This window comes from Onychomys torridus, chromosome 22, assembly GCF_903995425.1.
Source record: "Onychomys torridus chromosome 22, mOncTor1.1, whole genome shotgun sequence".
Taxonomy (NCBI): Eukaryota; Metazoa; Chordata; class Mammalia; order Rodentia; family Cricetidae; genus Onychomys; species Onychomys torridus.
Window position 1 is genome coordinate 16003934 of NC_050464.1, and position 22049 is coordinate 16025982.

A 22049-nucleotide genomic window follows, 5' to 3' on the forward strand; every position below is an offset into this window, starting at 1 on the left:
ACCTGCCTAGAATCCCCCAGTGAGGGGCTGGGGTGTGGCTCAGTGGTAGAGCCCCTGCCTAGAATCCCCCAGTGAGGGGCTGGGGTGTGGCTCAGTGGTAGAGCCCCTGCCTAGAATCCCCCAGTGAGGGGCTGGGGGTGTGGCTCAGTGGTAGAGCACCTGCCTAGAATCCCCCAGTGAGGGGCTAGGGGTGTGGCTCAGTGGTAGAGCCCCTGCCTAGAATCCCCCAGTGAGGGGCTGGGGTGTGGCTCAGTGGTAGAGCACCTGCCTAGGATCCCCCAGTGAGGGGCTGGGGTGTGACTCAGTGGTAGAGCACCTGCCTAGAATCCCCCAGTGAGGGGCTGGGGTGTGGCTCAGCAGTAGAGCACCTGCCTAGAATCCCCAGTGAGGGGCTGGGGTGTGGTTCAGTGGTAGAGCACCTGCCTAGGATCCCCCCCAGTGAGGGGCTGGGGTGTGGCTCAGTGGTAGAGCATCTGTCTAGTATGCACCAGATGCTGGGTTTGATCCTCAGCGATGTAAAAACTGAAGCAAAAGTAATGGGGTTAGGGGTGGGGGGAGTTTGGTAGTACTTGCCTGTGATATCTATGTTTCCAGGACTATAGGAAAGTCAAGGCCAAGCCTGGGCTAACGTAGTGAGATTGTCTCAAAAAGAACAAATTAAGCTGACTAGCGTTGCCCTTTTCTCTTTCTGTTCCTGGAGACTCCAGCTGTTCCACCTCGTTTGGGCTCTTCCAGTCTTGCTGACTGCTTGGGTTGGGTCTCTTCCAGGTGTCAGAACAAGAAGAGCCCCCCATCATGTGACGCAGCCTTGGGGAGAACTATGTCGGGGTCCAACTTATGTGGCCAGCTTGTTGACCCAAAAGGAACCTTTGAGTATGGAGGAAGGCAGATGGGCTGTCTGGGGTTGCTAGGCACTAGGGTTTCTCTGAGGTGGAGCATAGAGGCTCTGCCCTCTCCTGCCCTCTGACTCAGCTTCTCTCCCCAGGGCATGCCTGCTCTACATGAAGGCCATATCCTTCTTCGATAACTGTGTAACAGACATGTGTAGCTTCCAGGGGCTCCAGCAGATGCTCTGTGCTCACATGTCCGCCATGACTGCCACCTGCCAAGAAGCCGGCTATGCTGTGAAGCCCTGGAGGGGACCCGAGTTCTGCCGTGAGTTAGGACCCAAAGCAGTGGGGGATGATCTGGCACAGCTTTCCTCTAGATACAGACATGGTACAACCTGTTGATTCCCTACTCCAGTTACATATGAGGACAGGGTAGTGAGGAGAGATGGAAAGATGCTTGAGAAAAATCACTAAGCTGGCCAACAGCAGTCCTGTAATCTCAGCTACTTGGGAGGCCGAGGCAGGGGGATCTTAAGTTCAAGACCAAGCTGGGCAACTTAGGAGGCTTGTTTCAAAACAAAAAGAGCAAAGGAGGGCTAGGTGCATGGCTCAGCAGTAGAGCATGTGCCTACAATCCATTGACAGGGAGCTGGGGTTATGGGTTAGTGAGAGGGTGCTTGCCTAGAATCTGTCAGTGAGAAGTTAGGGGTGTGGCTCAGATGCAGAACACTTTCCTGATGTGCCTGAGACCCTGGATTGAATCCTCGGCGTGGAATGGGGGGCAGGAGAAGGAAGAAGATGAGGAGGATGACAAGAAAGAGGAGAAGAAATAGGAGAGGAGGAAAAGGACGAGGAAGAGGAGGGATAGGAAGAGGAGAAGGCAGGTCAATAACCATCCATAGTCACTTGGTTCTGTAGGGAAGAAGATAGTGTACTTTTGTGTTTCCCAACATTCAGTGCAGAATGAGTGGGTGAGGCTGTATTGGAGCTCTGGCATGGACACCCCAGTCCTCTGGAGAAGCTGTATTAGCAGACGGCCATCCCCAGGACCAGGCTGTTTATGGGTATCACACTTGCTTATTGAGAATGTCGACATATCAGAGTGCCTGTATCCTCTAATTCATAGCTCATCTGCCTTCCATGGAGGCAACAAGCTTGGTTAGGGAGGGGCTTTTGCTTGGTTTGCTCTTGGAGACAGGGTCTCATGTAGCCCAGGCTAGTCTTAAGCTCACCATGGAGCTTAAGATGGCACTGAATTCTTGATTCTCCTGCCCCCACCTCCCAGTGCTGCTTCCACCTCCCAGTGCTGGGACTGTAGGCATGCACCATCACAACCAGTTTATGTGGCATGGAACCTAGGGCTTCAGGCATGCATACAGGCACTCTACCAAGTGAGCTACACCCTCAGAATGCAGGCAACTCTTTTAGCTTCTAGCCGCAAGCCCTACCAGTCAGCTGAGCTCCTGGGCTCATCTTCTCCAAGCCATATTTCTTGATATTGGCCACAGCATCTCCAGCTGGGACTTTCTTAGTGTGTTCCTTCCTTCTGTACCTGGTCTCATCTACCTCCTTTTGAAATTACTTTCTGAGACAGGTTCTCACTCTGTAGCCCAGGTTGGCCTGGAACTCTTAATCCTGCTGCCACAGCCTCCTGACACCTGGATGGATAGGTCTGCACTACCATATCCAATTTGCATGTTTTCCTACCTAAGCTTCTTCCTCCACAGCCTTGGACTGCCCTCAAAATAGCAGGTACTCCTTGTGTGCCAAGCCATGCCCGGACACCTGCCATCCTGGAACTGCTCTCCAGCCCTGTCCAGAACAGTGTGTGGAAGCCTGTGAGTGTGACCCTGGCTTCATCCTCAGTGGTTTCGAGTGTGTCCCTCGATCCCAGTGTGGGTGCACCAACGTTGAGGGACGCTACTTCAAGGTGAGCAGCTGGCGTGAATCCCTCAGCCCTAGAGACAAAAGGACTTGCTCTGAGTTTCTGAAGCCCTGGGTTGACACGTGGGGGAGTGGAGGGGGACAGGTAAGAAAGAGAAAAAGCAGGAGTAGCTAAGCCTGGCATACTGGATCCATGCTCTGATATCTCCTTCTCCCTCTCCCTCTCTCCTGGCTCGACTAATTTCTTTCCTTTCCTCCCTCTTTTCCTTTTTTTGATGTTGCTGAAGATAGAACCCAGGGCCTTGTGCATGTTTAGTAAGAGCTTAACAACTAAGCCACACCCCAGCCCCTCATGGGGGATTCTAGGCAGGGGCTCTACCACTGAGTCACACCCCAGCCCCTCACTGGGGGATTCTAGGCAGGGGCTCTACCACTGAGCCACACCCCAGCCCCTCATGGGGGATTCTAGGCAGGTGCTCTACCACTGAGCCACACCCCAGCCCCTCACTGGGGGATTCTAGGCAGGGGCTCTACCACTGAGCCACACCCCAGCCCCTCACTGGGGGATTCTAGGCGGGGGCTCTACCACTGAGCCACACCCCAGCCCCTCACTGTGGAATCCTAGGAAGCAAGGTGTCTACCACTAGCCCAAGTCCCTAACTAGGGGTTCTATGCAAGTCTCTACCACTGAGCCACACCCCAGCCCCTCACTGGGGAATTCTAGGCAGGTGCTCTACAACCAAGTTGTAATACTAGTTAATGCACCAAAGCTCTGGCTTTTTACTTGTTCTTCTTTTCCTTTTTTTTTGGAGACAACATTCCTCTGTGTAGTTTTGGAGCCTGTCCTGGATCTTGCTCTGTAGACCAGGCTGGCCTCAAACTCACAGAGATCCGCCTGCCTCTGCCTCCTGAGTGCTGGGATTAAAGGCGAACGCCACCACCACTGCCTGGCTGACATGCCAAGGTCAGAGGAGAATCTCCAGGAGTTAGCTCTCTCCTTTTAGTATGTGGGTCACTGGATTGAACTCAAATCCTCAGACTTGGCATTAGGTGTTCCTACCTACTGAGCCACCTTGCTGGCCCTCTTTTTTTTTTTTTTTATAAACATCTTATTGGTTTGTATGTGTGGTGTGTGTATAGTGTGGAGGCCAGTGGAGGATGCCAGGCATCCTGCTCTATCACTTTCTGCCCTATTTCCCTGGAACAGGGTCTCCCACTGCCCTTGGTATAGTACTGGGCCTGTTCGATACCAGACTTCTGCACCCAAGGCCAGAGCTTCAGGAAGACGGGACGGTCGACAGGGAAGCCATCCCTTACTGCTTTCCCTTCTGTACCGCAGATACAGGAGCAGTGGTTTAATCCAGACTGCAAAGAGATCTGCATCTGTGAAGGCAACAACAGTATTCGCTGCTGGCCCTGGAAGTGTAAGGCTCAGGAAGCCTGTAGCCATAAGGAAGGCATATTAGGCTGTCATGCCCAAGGTGAGCAGTCAAGTCAGCATGGAAGGTGAGCAGGGGCTTCATTTGAGAGGATGCTGACAGTTCATATTGATTGTCAACTTGACAGGTTCTAGAAACAAGTCTTTGGTGGTGTCTGTTAGCAAGTTTCTAGATTTAGTTCGCGGAAGTGAGAAGACCCATACTAAATGTAAGCCTCATCATTCATGGGCTAGGGTCCCGGACTACAAAGGAAGAGAAATCAAGTTGAGTGCCAGCATTCATCTCTCTCTACCCCCTGACTGAGGATGCCATGGGCGCTGTCTCACACTCCCTTCACCATGCCTTCCCACCGTGATGGGCTTCCCTACACACTGTAGGCCAGAACACACCATTCTTAGCTTACGTTGCTTTTTGTCAGGATTTGGTAATATAGTAATAGAAAGTAATAAGGAAAGTAAAATATAGTAATGTAGAAACCATTGTCAAAAGCAGCTTTCCCAAAAAATAGGGGCTCAGCTAGAGATTGTGTGTTGGTCATCTTACTGAGATTGGAACAAATATTGAGAAAGACCCATTTATTTTGCTTTATTATTATTTTTTTGTGGAGCTGAGGATCGAACCCAGGGCCTTGCACTTGCTAGGCAAGCACTCTACCACTGAGCTAAATCCCCAACCCTATTTTATTATTTTTTTAAAGATTTATTTATTTAGTATATTTACAGTGTTCTGCCTACATGCATGCTTGCAGGCCAGAAGAGGGCGCCAGATCTCATTACAGATAGTTGTGAGCCACCATGTGGTTGCTGGGGATTGAACTCAGGACCTCTGGAAGATCATAACCACTGAGCCATCTCTCCAGCCTCCCCCCCCATTTATTTACTTATTTATTTTGGTTTTTCGAGACAGGGTTTCTCTGTGTAGCTTTGCGTCTTTCCTGGAACTCGCTCTGTAGACCAGGCTGGCCTCGAACTCACAGAGATCCGCCTGGCTCTGCCTCCCGAGTGCTGGGATTAAAGGCGTACAGCCCGGCCTGAAAGACACCTTTATAAAGAGGTTTAGCTGCTGTGGTGGTGCCTGCCTGGAATCCCAGCATTTGGGAGGTGGAGGCAAGAGGTCAGGAGTTTGAGGTCATCCTCAGCTACATAGCTAGTTGGAGCCCAGTCTCGGCCACATGAGACTGTGTCAGTCTTTAATTTTAAATTTTGTGTTTGTGTCTGTGTGTGACTGGGTGTGCATGTGAGTGTAAATACCTGAAGCAGCCAGAGAGGGCGCCGCATTTCCTGGATTTGCAGATACAGAGGGAAGCTACCCGAACCCCACATCGTAGGTGCTGGGAACCGAATTCTGGCTACGAAAGCAGTGAGTCCTCTTAACTTACCCTGCACCATCTTTGCAGCGCAGAGACTTTAACAAATGCAATAATAAATAAACAAACAACTAAATAAATAAATAAGGAAGGAAGGAAGGAAGGAAGGAAGGAAGGAAGAAGGAAAAGAATGAATGAATAAGAAAGAAGAGAGGAAGGCGGCAGAAGGTGGTTCGGGGAAGAAGTGAATCTGAGAAACCGGGAGCTTGACAGATACCCTGCTCTGGGCGGTGAGGAGCCTAGAGCGCAGCAGGAAATTCCTTCAGGAAGGAAAGGAAGAGCAGCCGCCCCGGAAGGAACTCTGGGCTTGAGAGGAGCGGCTGTGAGGAACGCGGCAGGTACTTCCGGGAGGAGCAGTTTCCGGCAGGAGTACCCGGGGAAGATTCCTGCTTGAGCAGGAAAGAGAAGAGCGGAGAGGAGATTCCGAGGAGGGCGAGCGCCTCTGCGGGTCCTGGACCGGTGCGCTTTCCTCCGAGTCCGCCAGCGGAGCCTCCAGCCAAGTTTCTAGAAAGACAGTTCCCGAGAGAACGGTCCAGCCTCTGGTTGTGGGAAAACCTCTGACCTTAGAGTGTGTTTCCTTCCATAACCCTGACTACACTCGACTCACTGCTTCCTGTTACGCGTACATTCTTGGTGAGGTTGTTGCCAGGTGTCTTTATTCTTTGGTATTGTTTTTCGAGACAGGGTTTCTCTGTGGAGCCCTGGCTGCCTGGATCTCGCTCTGTGGACCAGGCTGGCCTCGAACTCACAGAGATCCACTGCCTCTGCCTTCTGAGTGCTGGGGTTAAAGGTGTGCGCCCCCCCCCCCCCCCCGCCCTCCCTTATGTATCTTTATTCTTTGGAGCAGATATGGTGTACACTTTGAGAAAAAAGACAATTTGCTGGGCGGTGGTGGCGCACGCAGAGACAGGTGGATCTCTGTGAGTTCGAGGCCAGCCTGGTCTAGAGTTCCAGGACAGCCAAGGTTGTTACACGGAGAAACCCTGTCTCGAAAAACCAAAAAACCAAAAACAAAAAGAGCAATCACCACCAACAAAATATTCAAGACCAAAGACCAACCACAAGAAACAAACATAAGAAATAAGCCATTTAATTTGTTTTGGGACTTTCGTTGGAGGAGTTTTTATTGATTTCTTGCCTTCAGAGTTAAGAGTAATGCGTCAAAAGAACTGGGCCTCTTTTTGTAGTGGTCGATCATTCTGTCGAGAGTTCATCCCTTTTAAGGTCAAGTCGACGTTTTCTTTGGCCTCAATGTCACTCATCTTCACCACCAAAGAGTTCCGTGGTTTGTTGTTGCTGCTGCATATCCTATCAGCAGGCTGAAATTTTTCATCCCTCAAATAATACCGGCGAGCGAATCTGCAGAACAGTTTCCACCTGAAACCAACCCACAACGGGAGCCATAGCTGCAAAGAGCAAAATTTACCTGGAAACTTCTAATTTGGCATCGTGTTTTTAGACTTTAAATCTCATGAAGCAAAAGCAAGGCATCTCTCGAACATAAGTGTTCTAGCGTGTTTTCTGTGCTGCCTGTGGTAAACGTCAGGGCCAAAAGCAGCTTGGGGAGGAACAGGATTATTTCAGCGTCCAGGTGAATAGTTTTTCATTGAGGGAAGCCAAGGCAGGAGCCCGGAGGCGGGAACTGAAACAGAAGAGTATGAAGAAACAGTGCGACCGCTTGCTTCCAGTGTCAAATTCAGCTTTCTTAAACAGCCTAGGGATGGTGCCACCCACAGTGGACTGGGCATTCCTACCTCAACTAGGAATCACAAAAATGCCCCACAGACATGCTCACAGGCCAGTCTGGTGGAGGCAGAAGAGCAGTTGAGGCCCCCTCCTTCCAGGTGTGTCAGATGGTTATCTGAAGCTAATGATGGCCGTAAGGACCCCCAATTTAAGGCTGTCTGCTGTGATTTGTAATGCTCAGTTCCATTCTCCCGAATATCTATGGATTTGAAAATATTACTACTTTTGTTCATTTGGGTTTAGATACAAGCTACTCAGGGTCCTATAAACTTGGGTCTTTTTTTTTTTTTTTTCCTAGTGCCAATAAGCCAGAGAATGATGGGAGGAGAGGGGAATGGTTGACAGCAGAGGGGCAAAGGTCTTGAGGTCTGTTGACTAGAGTATTAGTCCACAATCCTTTGAGGCTGTATACTTCTTTGAAGCCATTTGTGTAGAAGTAATTGGACTGTGTGAAAAAAATCAATAAATGTCTTATTATTTAATAAAAGGAGGGAGGAGGAAGAAGAGGGAGAGAAGGAAGAAGGAGGAGGAGGAGGAAGGTGAGGACAAGGAGGAGGGTTTCTTTGGTCTCCCAGTTTGGGAGGTTTCAGTCTGTGATCATTTGATTTTGTTGATTTGGGTCCCATGATTAGGCAGCACATCTTGTTAGGAAACATTACAGAACAAAAAATTGCTTACATCATGACTGGGAGATGAGGGAAAGAACAAGGAAGAAGCTAGGATCCCACAATCCCCTTTCAACAGCATCCCCCCACCCCACCCCACTGACCTCAAACCTGCTACACCTAAAGTTTTCACTACTTCCCAACAATATTGAGCTGGAGAATCAAGATTTGACACATGAGTCTTTGGGATTCCACATCTAAACTTTCAAAGTAGGATCAGCATCTTCAAGGGCTCAGAAAGTGAAATTGAGGAAGGCAGTCTCTGTTCTTGACCTTCCTGGGCCAAGCCAACAAGTCTCCACAGAGGAGACTGAAGTCCAAGGATGTGTCATGGGTACCACCTCAAAACGGCCTCCCCAAGATGGCAGCCTTGACTTGAGGCTTCTGGGGTGTGGGACAACGAGATACCAAAGCCTGCCCTTTCCTCCCCAGGCGAAGCCACCTGCATTGCCTCAGGTGACCCTCACTACCTGACGTTTGATGGAGCTTTGCATCATTTTATGGGCACCTGCACTTATGTACTGACCCGGCCTTGCTGGTCCAATTCTCTAGACAACTTTGTTGTGAGTGCCACCAACGAGGTCCGTGATGGCAACTTGGAAGTCTCCAGTATCAGAGCTGTCCATGTGCAGGTCTTTGACCTCAAAATCTCCCTGTTCAAAGGTCGAAGGGTCATGGTATGTGTCTTCTGTTGCCTCCTAGACCCCACACCACCCAACCTTTTTCTCCTTTGTTTTTCTTTCAGTTATTGCTATTTTTGAGGTAGGGTCTCATGTGTCCACACTGGTCCAGAACTTGCTTTTGTAACCGAGGATAACTTCAAATTACCAACCCCACCCCCTGCTTCCACCTCCAAGAGCTGAGCTCCAAGGCATCTCCATCCTGTTCTCTGTTTTTTCAACCATGCCCCACTTGGTCTTTGTCCCAAGTTTCTGACTCTCTCTACTATATCCTGCCCGTTTCTGCAGCTGAACAACCAACGGGTAGCACTACCTGTGTGGCCTTTGAAAGGACGGGTGGCCATTAGGCTGAGCGGCATCTTTGTTCTGCTCTACACCAACTTTGGACTTCAAGTTCGATATGATGGAAACCACCTGGTGGAGGTGACAGTGCCTTCCTCGTACACTGGCTCACTCTGTGGGCTGTGTGGTAAGACCCTTGGGTACATCTGCCCCCCTCCCCACGTCTCCGTTGGGTGTCCTCAGGACTTGTCAACCAATGAATGAGCTGAGGGCACCGGACCCAAAAGCAGGTACCTGGGAAAGCTGGAGAGAAAGAGGAAAGGGTTTCTAGATGTGATGGCACATGTCTGTAACTCTGGTATTCAGGAGGTAGAGGCAGGAGGATCAGGAGTTCAGGGTCACCCTCTGCTAGGTAGTGAGTTCAAGGGCAGCCTGGGCCTCTTAAAAACCCAATTCAAAACAAAGATGAAAGGTGGGATGAGAGTGTAGCTCAGTTGGCGGAGCTCTTGCCTCAAATGCAGGAAGTCTCAGGGTTCGTTCCAGCACTGTATAAGCTGGGTGGTAGTGCATACCTATAATTCCAGGACTTGGGAGATGAAAATAAGAGGATGAAGAGTTCAAGGCCATCCTTAGCTACACAGTTAGTTCAGGGCTAGACTGGTATACATAAGACCTTGTCATTAAAAAGAAAAAAAAAAAAAAACCAGAAAGACAAAAAGACGAAAGAGTTAGCTTTGATGTGGCATTAAGCAATGTGTCTTCTAGTTGGGAAGGCAGTGGCCTCTGAGCTCTGGGTGGCCGCTAAAACTCTGCTGCTTTAGTGAGTTCAAGGACAACACTACAACGTATGCCACCCTATGATGGCTCTCTTCTTTAGGGAACTACAACAATAACAGTTTGGATGACAATCTGCGTCCAGACGGGAAGCCTGCAGGCAACTCACTTCTGCTGGGAACTGCTTGGAAAATACTTGAAGCCTCTGATCCTGGGTGAGCTGGGTGTAGGGATCTGGGACTAGGTGAGTTGAGCCTGGGTGAGCTATGCTTGGGTGAGGTAGGTCTGGTGAGGGCTGAGTCTTAGGGAGCTAGGCCTAGAGGAAATGGGCATAGGGAGATGGACGTGGGGACCAGAACATGGGGGAACTGGGCATCTGATGAGCCGGGCCCAGGGAAACTGGTCCCTGTGGGGAAGTCTGCCAGTGAGTGTCCCTTGTGGATATGGGCTTCCTCTGTGCTGCACACCCTGCTACCAGGAATCCAGTCAATTCTGCTCTTCATCCTCTCTGAGTTCCCAGTGCTGGGGAGGGAACTCAGGGCTTTACCCATGTCAGATACACACTTAACCAACAGCTAGAGTCACATCCCTGACCTGAGGCTGTAAATCTGAAAGGTTGTTCCAACAGGGCTGAGGATATATCCCAGGGGGTAAAGTGCTCTGCTAGCATTCATGAAGTTCTGGGTTCCACCCCCAAAACCACATAAATCAAGCATGATGGTACATAGCTGCAATTCCAACAGATGGGAGGTAGAGGCAGGGGGATCAGTATTTCAGAGTCATCTGGGCCATATAATGAATTTAAAGCTAGTTTGGGCTACATGAGACCCTGTCTCAAAAAAGGGATTGGGAGGGTGGCTTAGCATTTAAGAGTGTTTGCTGTTTTGCAGAGGACCCAGATTTGGTTCCCAGCACCCACATGGTGGTTCACAACTACCTATAACTACAGCCAAAGGCTATCTGATGCCCTCTTCTGGCCTCTCTACACACTTGCACTCATGTGCATATATCCACACACAGACATGCACACACATAATTAAACACAATAAACTAAACATTAAACAATAAATAATAAAATGTAAACAAGCCAGGCTTGGTGGCTCATGCCTTTAATCCCAGCATTTAGAAGGCAGAAGCAGGGGGATTTCTGTGAGTTGGAGGCCAGCTTTTGGACTACATGGTGAGTTCCAGAATAGCCAGGACTATGTAGAAAGACCCTGTCTTGAAATAATGTAGACAGTTAAATAAAATTGTTCTAACTCCTCAGGCCTATGTCAGCTGACTTTTCTTATCCTTGCCTTTGACACAGCCATTTGAGAAGTCCTGCTGGCCTCTAGCCTTCTGCCTTCCCACTTGAGGGTGCCATTATATTTCCTTCCCATTTTCCCCCTCTGTGGCTTAGCTTCAGCTTGGAGGATCCTTCTTCAAATGTAACCTTTCTAACCTTTCTCCTCATCGTCCAGCTGCTTCGTAGCCGGGGGCAAGTCTTCCAGCTGTGAAGAGGACAACATGGACGAGAGCTGGAATAAACAGTGCTCCATCTTGATGAACCCTCTTGGTGAGCGGCATCTCCTCCCAGGCCCCTTTGTCCTCTGCCCTGGGCAAGAGATAGAATGTGTCATGATGGGAGGAAGAGCCAGAGTAGAAGCAGATATAAAGGCAGGAGGTCAACAGGAGTACAGAATGGCTGGTGGTTACCTTCTGAGGAACCATGACCGACCATAGGTTCTCAGTGTGTCTGGTTTTGCCATTGCTGGTTTTGTTGTTGTTGTTTATTTGTTTTTATTTTGAGGCAAGGTCCCATGTATCACAGGCTAGCCTTGAACCCACTGTGTAGCCAAGGAACTTCTGATCCTCCTGCCTCTTGAATGCTTGAGATTACAGATGTTCACCACCACACCCATTTTATGTGGGGCTGGGGATCGAACCCAGGGACACACCAGGCAAGCACAATTGAGCTGCACTCCCAGTCCCTGTTTGTTTCTTCAGATAAGATCTCAGTTTTAGGGGGGGGGCGGGGCCTGCTCAGTCTCTCTATGTAGCTCAAGCTGCCCTCAAAATCATGAAATCATGGTGGTCCTCCTGCCTCATTCTCCCAAGTGCTGGGGATACAGGCCTGTGATTCCATGCCTGAGTACACCCAGGCTTCCCAAGTGCTGGAGATACAGGCCTGTGATTCCATGCCTGAGTACACCCAGGCTTCCCAAGTGCTGGGGATACAGGCCTGTGATTCCATGCCTGAGTACACCCAGGCTTCGATGCAAGTGGACATAAATTAGCTGTGCAAGGCCTGAGGAGATAGCTCAATTGGAAAGTGCCTGTCTTGAAAGCATAGGACCGAGTTTGATCCCTAGCACCCAAATGAAAGACCCGAGGGTTGGGGATTTAGCTCAGTGGTAGAGTGCTCGCCTAGCAAGCGCAAGGCCCTGGGTTCGATCCTCAGCTCAAAAAAAAAAAAAAGAAAGAAAGAAAGAAAAAAGAAAAGAAAAGAGAAAAAGAAAAACCCGAGTGTGGGGCTGGAAAGGCGGCTCAGAGAGCAAAGGCACTCCCCGTCATCCTGAAGACCAGGGTTCAGTCCCTGGAATCCCGGAACCAACTCCAGAAGTTGTACTCTGACCTCTACATGTGTACTGTGGTATGATTATACCCCTGCCTCACAAAATGATGACAATAAATTTAAAAAAAAAACAACCCACCCAGGCGTGTTGATACACATGTGTAGTCCCAGTGCTGAGAGAACAGAGACAGCTAAGCATCTTAACTGACTTGGTGTGTTCCAGCTGGGTCAATGAGAGACCATGTCTCAAAAAGCAAGATGGAGGACTGGAAAGATGGCTTGAAGGATACAGGTGCCTGCCATCAAATTTGATCTCTAGCATCCACATGGTGGAAGGAGAGAACTCACTCCTGTGGGTTGTCTTTTGACCTTCACATGTGTCCTGTGGCACATGTGCCTTCCCCACACACAATTAGTATATATGAGGTGGGACCAGTGAGATGGCTCAGCAGGTAAAAGGTTCTTGCTCCAACTTGAGTTTAATCCCTAGAATTCATGTAAATTCGGAAGGAAAGAGCTAACTCTACAGAGTTGTTTTTTTGACCTCCACATGCCATAGCACATATGCCCATACATGCATATTATACACACACAGTAATAATAATGATAATAAATAAAAATTGAAACCCAAGGTGAATGATTCCTGAGGAATAACTCCTGAGGTTGTCCTCTGGTCTGTACATACACCTGCACATGCATGTACCTGCACATGCATGCTCCTGCACACACATACACTTGCACATGCATGCCCCTGCACACTCACAAATACACATATATCCCCTAAATTATCTGTACAGAAGCTGCAAGGCCCAGCTTGCCCACTGGGCTCACGCTCCTCTCCTCCACCTTGTCTTGTCCTCCAGGGCCTTTCTCCAATTGCCACGAGGCAGTGCCCCCACAGGCCAGCTTCTCGAGTTGTGTGTATGGCCAGTGTGGGACCAAAGGGGACACCCTGGCCCTGTGCCGCTCTCTGCAGGCCTACGCATCCCTGTGTGCCCAGGCTGGCCAGGTGACCACCTGGCGCAACAGTACCTTCTGCCGTGAGTGATTCCCCTCTAGCTCCACAGCCCTTGGTGAATCCCCAGAACCCCATCCTCTCCTGTCCCAAAGCTGTTCCTCAGTCTGCATCCACACCCACAGGACGTTCCCTTCCCTTCCCATTCTGCCCCTCCAGCTCAGCTCTACCCAGAGCCTCCCTTCCTCCCTCCCTCTTTTCCTTTTTTTTTTTTTTTTTGAGTCAGGATCTCATGTAACCCAGGCTGACCTCCAACTTGCTGTGTAGGTGTGGAGAGCTGGGATTACAGGTGTATGCCACCATGCCTGACTCTGTCTGATTTTTATATCATCAAAAATTTGGCCCTTCTCCCAGGTTTTTTGTTTGTTTGTTTTGTTTCTGTTTGTTTGTTTTTTTTGTTTTTTGAAACAGGGTTTCTCTGCTGGCCTCGAACTCACAGAGATCTGCCTGGCTCTGCCTCCCAAGGGCTGGGATTAAAGGCGTGCGCCTCTGCCGCCCGGCTCCCTTCTCCCAGGTTTTAACAAAATCCTTTTTTTAAAATTAATTAATTAATTAATCAATTAATCCTGAGACAGGGTCTCACTATGTAACCCTGTCTGCCTGAAACTGGCTATGTAGATCAGGTGCAGAGATCCACCTGCCTCTGCCTCCTGAGTGCTGGAATTAAAGGCGAGCGCCATCCTCCTGGCCAGAAAGCAGTCTTTAAATTGTTTTAACTTTATTTTGTATTCTGTTTGGATTTGTTGGTTTTTACTGTGTGTGTATTTGTGTGTGGTGTGCATGTGGAGGTCAGAGAACAGTGTGCAGGAGTTGGCGCTCTTCTTTCATCATGAGGACCCTGGGAATCAAACTCAGGTCAGCAGGTTGTCAGAAAGCACATTTACCCTCTGATCTGCTACTGGCCTCTGAGTATTCATTTTTACGTGTGTGTGTGTGTGTGTGTGTGTGTGTGTGTGTGTGTGTGTGTGTGAAGAGCAGAGGCTGACCTCAGATGTCTCCCTTGATCTTTCCCCACTTCACTTGCTGAGCAGGGTCTGTCAATAAACCTGGAGTTATTCATGGGCTAGCCTAGTTAGCCAGCTTGCCCCGGCACCCCTTGTCTCGGCCTCCTGAATTGTGAGATTACAGGCAGACAACCATGTCCACCCAGCTTGTAGGAGCTGCTGGGGACCCCAGTTCTAGTCCTCAGTGACTGGGTAAACACTCTACCTGCTTCCCAATCTGTTCGTTTTGTTTTTTGAGACAGAGCCTTGTTGAGTAGCTCCAACCGGCCTTGAACTCTCTTATGTAGTCTAGCTAGCATGTTCTCAAACAACCTCTTGCCTTCTGGGATTTGAGACCTACAGCGTTCCTTATCCCTCTTTGTAGTGCAATAAGGGTCAAGCCAGGGCTTTGTGCATGCCAGGCAGACCCACTACCATGCAGTTAAACTCTGTTTTAGCCATTTGGAGAAAACAGTATGGCAGTTCCTAAAAATAACTAAACTAGATTTACCATTGGATCTGCAATCCAGTCCTGCGTGTGTGCAGAAAACAGTAACTTATTCGAACCAAAATTCTCCCACAAAAGTCTATACAAGTACCTTTCATCACAGCCAACAAGTGGACACAAGTCTGGGCTAAAGGTGCTGACCTATAATCCTTGTGTTTGGGAGGCAGAGGCAGGAGGAAGGACTTTTGGAAGCCACCCTGTGCTATCTAGAAAGACCCTACCAAGAACAAAAATAGATTGGAAACAATTCAAATGTCGTATCAACTATGGAGTGGTTAAACAAAATACAGCATATTCATACAATTATGTAGCTATAAAAAGAATTAAATATCAGCTCAACATGGATAGATGCTGAAAACTAGAGGAGCCACAAAGCATCATATGTGATACCATTTGTATAAAATGTCCAGAACCATTTTGGACATTTTTAAGTGACAAATTAAAAAGTTCATTGGTAAGTAGGACATTCACTTTGTTCTATAACCACCAACCCCTACCACCATCCATTACCTGAACCTTTTCAGATGTAAGTCTGACCTGTTAACACTCCATCCTACATCCGCCTCAGCCCTCTGTCGCTACAAGCTTAACTTCCTGCATGGTGGTCCATGCCTGTAATCCTAGCATTTGGGAGGTGGAAGCAGGAAGGTCAGGAGTTCAAGGTCAGCCTGGGCTACCTAGGGAGTTCTAGGCACACCAGGACTACATAGTTAGACCCTTTCTCTCTCTGTGTCTCTCCCCCTCTTTCTCTTTCTGCCCCCCTTCATCTGTCTGTCTGTCTCTCTGTATCTCCTTCTGTGTGTGTGTGTGTCTGTCTCTCTCTCTCTCAAAAAAAAAAAAATGGAGAGCACCTGAGAAATGATACCTGAGGTTAGGCTTTAGCTTTAATACCCTTGCACAATCATACACCTACACATACATCCACACACATGTGAACATATACATACACAAAGAATCATAGAGTATGTGTCCTGTGATAACTACTTTCACTTAGCAGGATTAGACAGGATTTCATGTAGCTCATGCTGGCTTTAAACTCATGCCAATCTTCCCGCATCAGCATCCTGAGCTTGGGATTATAGGTTTGTCCTGCCATGCCCAGGTCATTCTTCCTTTGGAAGCCTACATAATAGTTCATTATAGAGCCATGAGAGCCATGCGTGGTAGTTTGTGCGTGTAACCCCAGCAATCAAGAGGCTGAATAATGGAGGATTATCAGTTTGAGGCCGGCTTGGGCCTCAAAATCCTGTACTGGTTGGCCAGTTAATTGATCAATAAAATAGGGCGTGGTGATTCATGCTTATAATCCTAGAGCTGGGAAGATGGAGGCAGGAGGATCAGGATTTCAAGGTCATTCTTGACTATGTACCAAGTTCAAGGCTAGCCTGGGCTACATGAGACCCTGCCTCAGAAGAAGAAGAGGCTCTGCCACCTCTCACACACATAGACCAGGGTTCCTCCCGAGTCAGTGAACCTTCCCAGGAACTGCCCCTCAAGGCCAGGGGCTAGCAGTGCCGTTCTGCCCCTCTTAACATTTGTGTTCTTCTTAGCTCTGAGGTGTCCACCCATGAGCAGCTACAGCCCATGTGCCAACCCCTGCCCAGCCACCTGCCTCACCCTAAGCACCCCAAGAGACTGTCCAGACCTGCCTTGTGTCGAGGGCTGTGAGTGCCAGAAAGGCCACATCCTGAGTGGAACCACCTGTGTGCCCCTCAGACAGTGTGGCTGCAGCGACCAGGACGGCTCCTACCACCTGGTGAGAGGCCGAGTGGCAGGGCACGCTCTCCCTTTTGGCTTCGTGTGGGAATGGGAGGCGAGAGAAAGGCCTCCAAGTGTAAGAAAGAAAAGGTAGGGCAGGACAGAGCTGGGGGTAAGCATGAAGGCTAGATACTGAGAAGCTGAGAAAAATAGAGATCGAGACCCAGGTGTGGGGTGCACACCTGTGATCTCAGCACTCGGAAGAGACCCAGGTGTGGGGTGCACACCTGTGATCTCAACACTCAGAAGAGACCCAGATGTGGGGTGCACACCTGTGATCTCAGTACTCAGAAGAGACCCAGATGTGGGGTGTACACCTGTGGTCTCAGCACTCGGAAGAGACCTAGATGTGGGGTGCACACCTGTGATGTCAGCACTTGGAAGAGACCCAGATGTGGGGTGCACACCTGTGATGTCAGCACTTGGAAGAGACCCAGATGTGGGGTGTACCCCTGTGGTCTCAGCACTTGGAAGGCTGAGGCAAAAGGGTCTGAGCTTAAGGGCAGCCTGGGCTACATAGATCCTGTCTCAAAGAAAAGATAGATGGACAGATAGAAGGAAAACAGAAGTGTGGGAGGAGGGAGGAGAAGGGAGAGAAGGAAGGGAGGGAGGGAGGGGAGGGAAGAAAAGGGAGGAGGGAAGGAGGGAGGGAGGGAGAAAGATGGGGGAGGGAAGGGACCAAATGCAGTTACCCTTCTGGGTTGGGGAGGGCTCCACCCATCTCCAGTTTCCAAGTTTCCTATTGGCTCTGCTGATGGTGGCCATGCCCCACAGTTGGGGGAGAGCTGGTATACAGAGAAGACCTGCACCACCCTCTGCACATGCTCGGTCCACAGTAATGTCACCTGCAGCAGCACGGCCTGTGAGGCCAACCAAGTGTGCTTGCGCCAGGATGGGCTGCTGCGCTGTGCCGCAGGTAAGCAGGGCTGTACTGCAGGTCACTAGGAGCAGCTTCCCACACCCCTGATGGAGTCTGACATAGCCTGGCTCTTCCTGAAGGACTTGTGGCAGAACTGAAACTACCATCCCTCACCCCCACCCTAGGCGTGTCTTGAACTCCTGATCTTCCTGTGTCTACTTACCGAGTATTGGGATTACAGGCGTGTACCACCACACCTAGCTTTATCTTTAATTAAGAAATACATTTAGTTATTTATTTTGTGTGGGGAAGTGGGCATGCACCTTGTGCCTATGGAGGACAACTTATGTCAATCAGTTCTCCCACCATGGGGGTTCTGGGACTCAAACCCAGGTTTTCAGGCTTGCCTGCACGTGTCCTTACCTTCCACTCATCTCACTGGCCCCACACCTGCTCTCCCATGGTGTCGGTGTCGTAGGTTTTCAGTTACTGTGAAGAGACACCATGACTAAGACAACTCTTATAAAGGAAAGCATTTAATTGGGCTGGCTTACAGTTCAGAGATTTAGTCCATTAGCTTCATGGTGGGTGGCATGCAGGCAGACATGGTGCTGGAGAAGGAGCTGAGAGTTCTACATCTTGATCTGCATACAACAGGAAATGTCTGTCACCCTGAACTTAGCTTGAGCCAAGGAGACCTCAAAACCCACCCCCACAGTGACACACTTCCTCCAACAAAGCACACCTCCTAATGGTGCCACGCTCTATGAGCTTATGGGGGAGCCACTTACATTCAGACTACCACATGTGACATATTGTGAGCCTCTAACTGTGTGAGTCGTACCCTTCCTACCTGCCCTCAGGCCTTATGCCAGCAGATCCCCAGATTTGATTCTTTTCTTAAATGTGGTCCTCCTCTCTCTTGGGTCTCTCTGGCCTGGACCAGGTAGAGAAGGATGGACTGCATCCTAGGGATCTTAGAATGATCCTTCAGCCACCTCTTTCTTCACAGAGATGGCAGAGTGTCACATCTCAGAGGATTCTCAGATTGTAAGCTTCGATGGCCATAGCCATCCTATCCAAGACACATGTACTTACATCCTGGTCAAAGTGTGCCACCCCAACATGAACCTGCCTTTCTTCACGATCAGTGCCAAGGCTAGCAGGGACACCCACAGTAAAACCAAGACTTTCAGTGTCTATCAGCTGTACATTGACATCTTCAGCTTCCGAGTCACTCTGCAGAGAGACCGTTTAGTCCTGGTGAGCTGGGGACAGTGGCTGGGAAGGAGGAGTGAGCCTGGAAGGAGAGGCCTCTGGTCTCTTCACCTGTTCATGGTTCTGCCTTCCTCTTCAGATCAATAACACGCCAGTCACCCTTCCTGCCACGACCCAGATCCCGGGAGTCAGCATCACGACCGAAGACGTCTATACTGTTGTCACAATTAAGGACGAAGTTCAAATCAAATTTGAGAGCAACAGTTTCTTAGATATCAAAATTCCTGCATCCTCTAATGGAAAGGTGAGAAGGAAGACACTTGGCTGTGTTGGTAGAGAGATGACCTTTGGGGGATAGAATGACCAAAGAGGTCATTCCCCAGCATAGAGGAAGAAGGCCAAATGTTCCTTTTTATGTAGGGATGGCAAGTATGCATCAATGAAAAATGCCCTTAGTACCTGGCATGTTGGCACTGGGGAGGCTAAGGAAGGAGGGTAGCATGGAACATGCTACCCAGAGAGACTGTGTCTCAAAAATTAGAAGGCATAGGTTTTACTTCTTTTGGAAGAGAGCCTGCCTATTATCCAGGGAGCCCTGGGTTCCATCCCTGCAGTGCATAACCTGTGTGTAGTGGTACAAAGGAGTTGGAGGCAGAAAGAGCAATAATTTAAGGTCATCCTCAGCTGCTCATCAAGTTTGAGGCCAGCTTAGGCTACAGAAGACTCCGTTTCCAAAGAATGAAAATTAAAACAATGAAAAGGCAGTGAGGACTGTAGGAACACCTGCCTAAAGCCCTGGCTTTCATCACCAGCACTGCAGAAGAAGAACGAGGTGTGTACCCCTCTCGGCCCCCTTAGCACTGAAACCCACCCCCCTCTGTCCTCCCAGGTCTGCGGGGTGTGCGGGAATTTCAATAGCGAAGAAGAGGATGAGCTCATGACATCCAGTGATGAACTAGCTAATGATGAGGAGGAGTTCATGGAGAGCTGGAAAGATAAGGACAATGACCCCAAGTAATGATCCTCTGAGTCTAGCCACCGTTCCGCCTGCCTGCCTCTTCTTTTCCTTCCTTCCTTCCTTCCTTCCTTCCTCCCTCCCTTCCTTCCTTCCTTCCTTCCTCCCTTCCTCCCTTCCTCCCTCCCTCCCTCCCTCCCTCCCTCCCTTCCTTCCTCTTCCTTCCTCCCTTCCTCCCTTCCTCCCTCCCTCCCTCCCTCCCTTCCTTCCTCTTCCTTCCTCCCTTCCTCCCTCCCTCCCTTCCTCCCTTCCTCCCTTCCTTCCATTCCCCTCTCCCTCCCTTTTCCTTCCACCCTTTCAGGACAGGGTCTCATTGTGTAGCCCTGGGTGGCCTGGGACTTAATAGGTTAACCAGCTTAGGCTTGAACTCACCAATGTCCTCTTGCCATTGCCTCCTGAGTGCTGGAATTGCAAGCATACACCACTGCACTTAGCTTCTTTCTTTTGTTTTTGCAGCACAGGGGGCCTCAGCCATGCTAGGTGAGGGCCCTACCCGGGAACTATATTCCCAACCTCCATTTTATTTTATTTATTGTTATTATGTATATATGGGGTATGTGTGTGTGTGTGTGTGTGTGTGTGTGTGTGTGTGTGTGTGTGTGTAAGGCAGAATCTTATGTATTCCACTACAGTCTCAAACTCACCTGTAGTTAAAGATGACCTTGAACAACTAACTTTTTTTTATTTGTTTGTTTTGAGTCAGGGTTTGTTTTTGGTAGCTCTGGCTGTCCTGGAACTCAATCTGTAGACCAGGATGTCTTGAAACTCACAAAGATCTGCCTGCCTCTGCCTCCTAAGTGCTGGGATCAAAGGCGGGCACCACCTCAGCCCAGCAACTTTTTTTTTTTTAAGATTTATCTATTGTAGTTTATGTGTATGAGTATTTTGCCTGTATATGTTTATATGCACCATATGGTTCCTGGTGCCCATTGTGATCAGAAGAGGGCATTGGATCCCCTGAAACTGGAGTTATATATGCTTGTAACTATCCTGTGGGTGCTAGGAACTGAACCTGGCTCTTCTGCAAGAGAAACAAATTCTTAACCACTGAGCCATCTCTCCAGCCTCCTTGAGCAACTTAAAACATTGTCCTTTAATTTCATGAATTGTGTTTGTGTGTGCACACGCACCATGCTGCATGTGTGGAGGTCACAGAACAGTTTGCATGGGTCCATTCTTCCCCTTCCCATTATGTAGGTTCCAGGGATTAAACTAGGGTTCTGAGGCCTGGTGGCAAGTGCTTCACCCGCTGAACTGCCCTACCAGCCTCACCTTTGAACTTTGATCGTCCCGCCTTCAGGTTCCAAGCCCCGGGATCACAGGTATATACTACCATGCTCTTCTGAACCCTTGCTCTTCCCATTCTAGTTGCCAGAACATGGAAGAGCAGAGCCTCCTGGTAGAGCAGCAGGAGATCATGAATGGAAAGTGCAAGCTCATGGACTTTGAGAAAGCCCTGGCATACTGCCAGGCCGCCCTCCAGAGTTCTGCCTGGGCCCAGTGTGCTGCCCGGGTACCCCTCAAGCCCTTCCTGCTGGGATGTATGAAAAACTTCTGTGAATTCAAAGAGCTCTTCCGTGCCCTCTGTGAGGCTTTGCAGTCCTTCGAGGACGCCTGTCAGAACCACGGGCTCAAGCCACCTATCTGGAGGAACAGCAGCTTCTGCGGTGAGTCTCCCCTGTGGTCACCCCATGCCACCCCCAAACCCCACCTCTCCCCACATATCTCTCTGTAGCTTAGGCTGGCCTCAAACTCAAGGTCCTCCTGCCTTTGCCTCCTGAACACTGGGGTAATAGGTGTGTTCCACTATAACCTAAAAATGTGTGTGTGTGTGTGCAGCGGCATATACATGTGTACATGGAGACTAGGAGCCACCCTAGGTATTGTTCATTATAACCATCTACCTTATTGTGTGTGTGTGTCAGGGGTGGTATATGTGTATTTGGATATGTAAACATGTCTGTGAAGGTCAGACTTTGACATCATACTTCTTTCTCAGTTGTTCTCTACTTTTTTTATTTTTTGAAGACAGAATCTTCCTATGTAGCCCTGGTTCCCAGAACTTCCTATGTAGACCAGGCTGTCCTTGAACTCACAGAGATCTGCCTGCCTCTGCCTTCAGAGTGTTGAGACTAAAGGTATTCACTACCACACTTGGCTCTGCCTTATTTTTAGAAAAAAAATTATTCGTGTGTGTGTGTGTGTGTGTGTGTGTGTGTGTGTGTGCATGTGCCAGTACCTTAGGTGGGTTATGAGCCTCTTGATGGGGTTACTGAGAAAAATCTGGAAGAGCAGCAAGTGCTCTTACCCACCCCATCATCTCTCTAGCCTCCCTATCTTAGGTTTTGAAATAAGCTCTCTCACCTAACCTGGAGCTCAGTTACAGGCTAGACTGGCTGGCCAGCAGATCTGCCTGTCTCTGCCTCCAGCACTGAAATCACAGGTGCATGCCGCCATGCCTGGGTTTATG

General features: G+C 49.4%; 1 protein-coding gene across 1 annotated transcript in view; it reads left to right on the plus strand.

The window, feature by feature from the left end:
• Zan (zonadhesin) overlaps positions 1-22049 on the plus strand; it is a 113261-nt gene that overhangs the window by 24994 nt on the left and 66218 nt on the right. The window contains 15 exon segments of the mRNA XM_036172373.1: positions 736-873; positions 986-1155; positions 2558-2760; positions 4054-4195; positions 8363-8607; positions 8899-9079; positions 9770-9881; positions 11130-11224; positions 13087-13263; positions 16280-16485; positions 17262-17403; positions 18359-18609; positions 18704-18868; positions 19454-19578; positions 20948-21246. Coding sequence (XP_036028266.1) covers positions 736-873; positions 986-1155; positions 2558-2760; positions 4054-4195; positions 8363-8607; positions 8899-9079; positions 9770-9881; positions 11130-11224; positions 13087-13263; positions 16280-16485; positions 17262-17403; positions 18359-18609; positions 18704-18868; positions 19454-19578; positions 20948-21246 — 2651 coding nt within the window.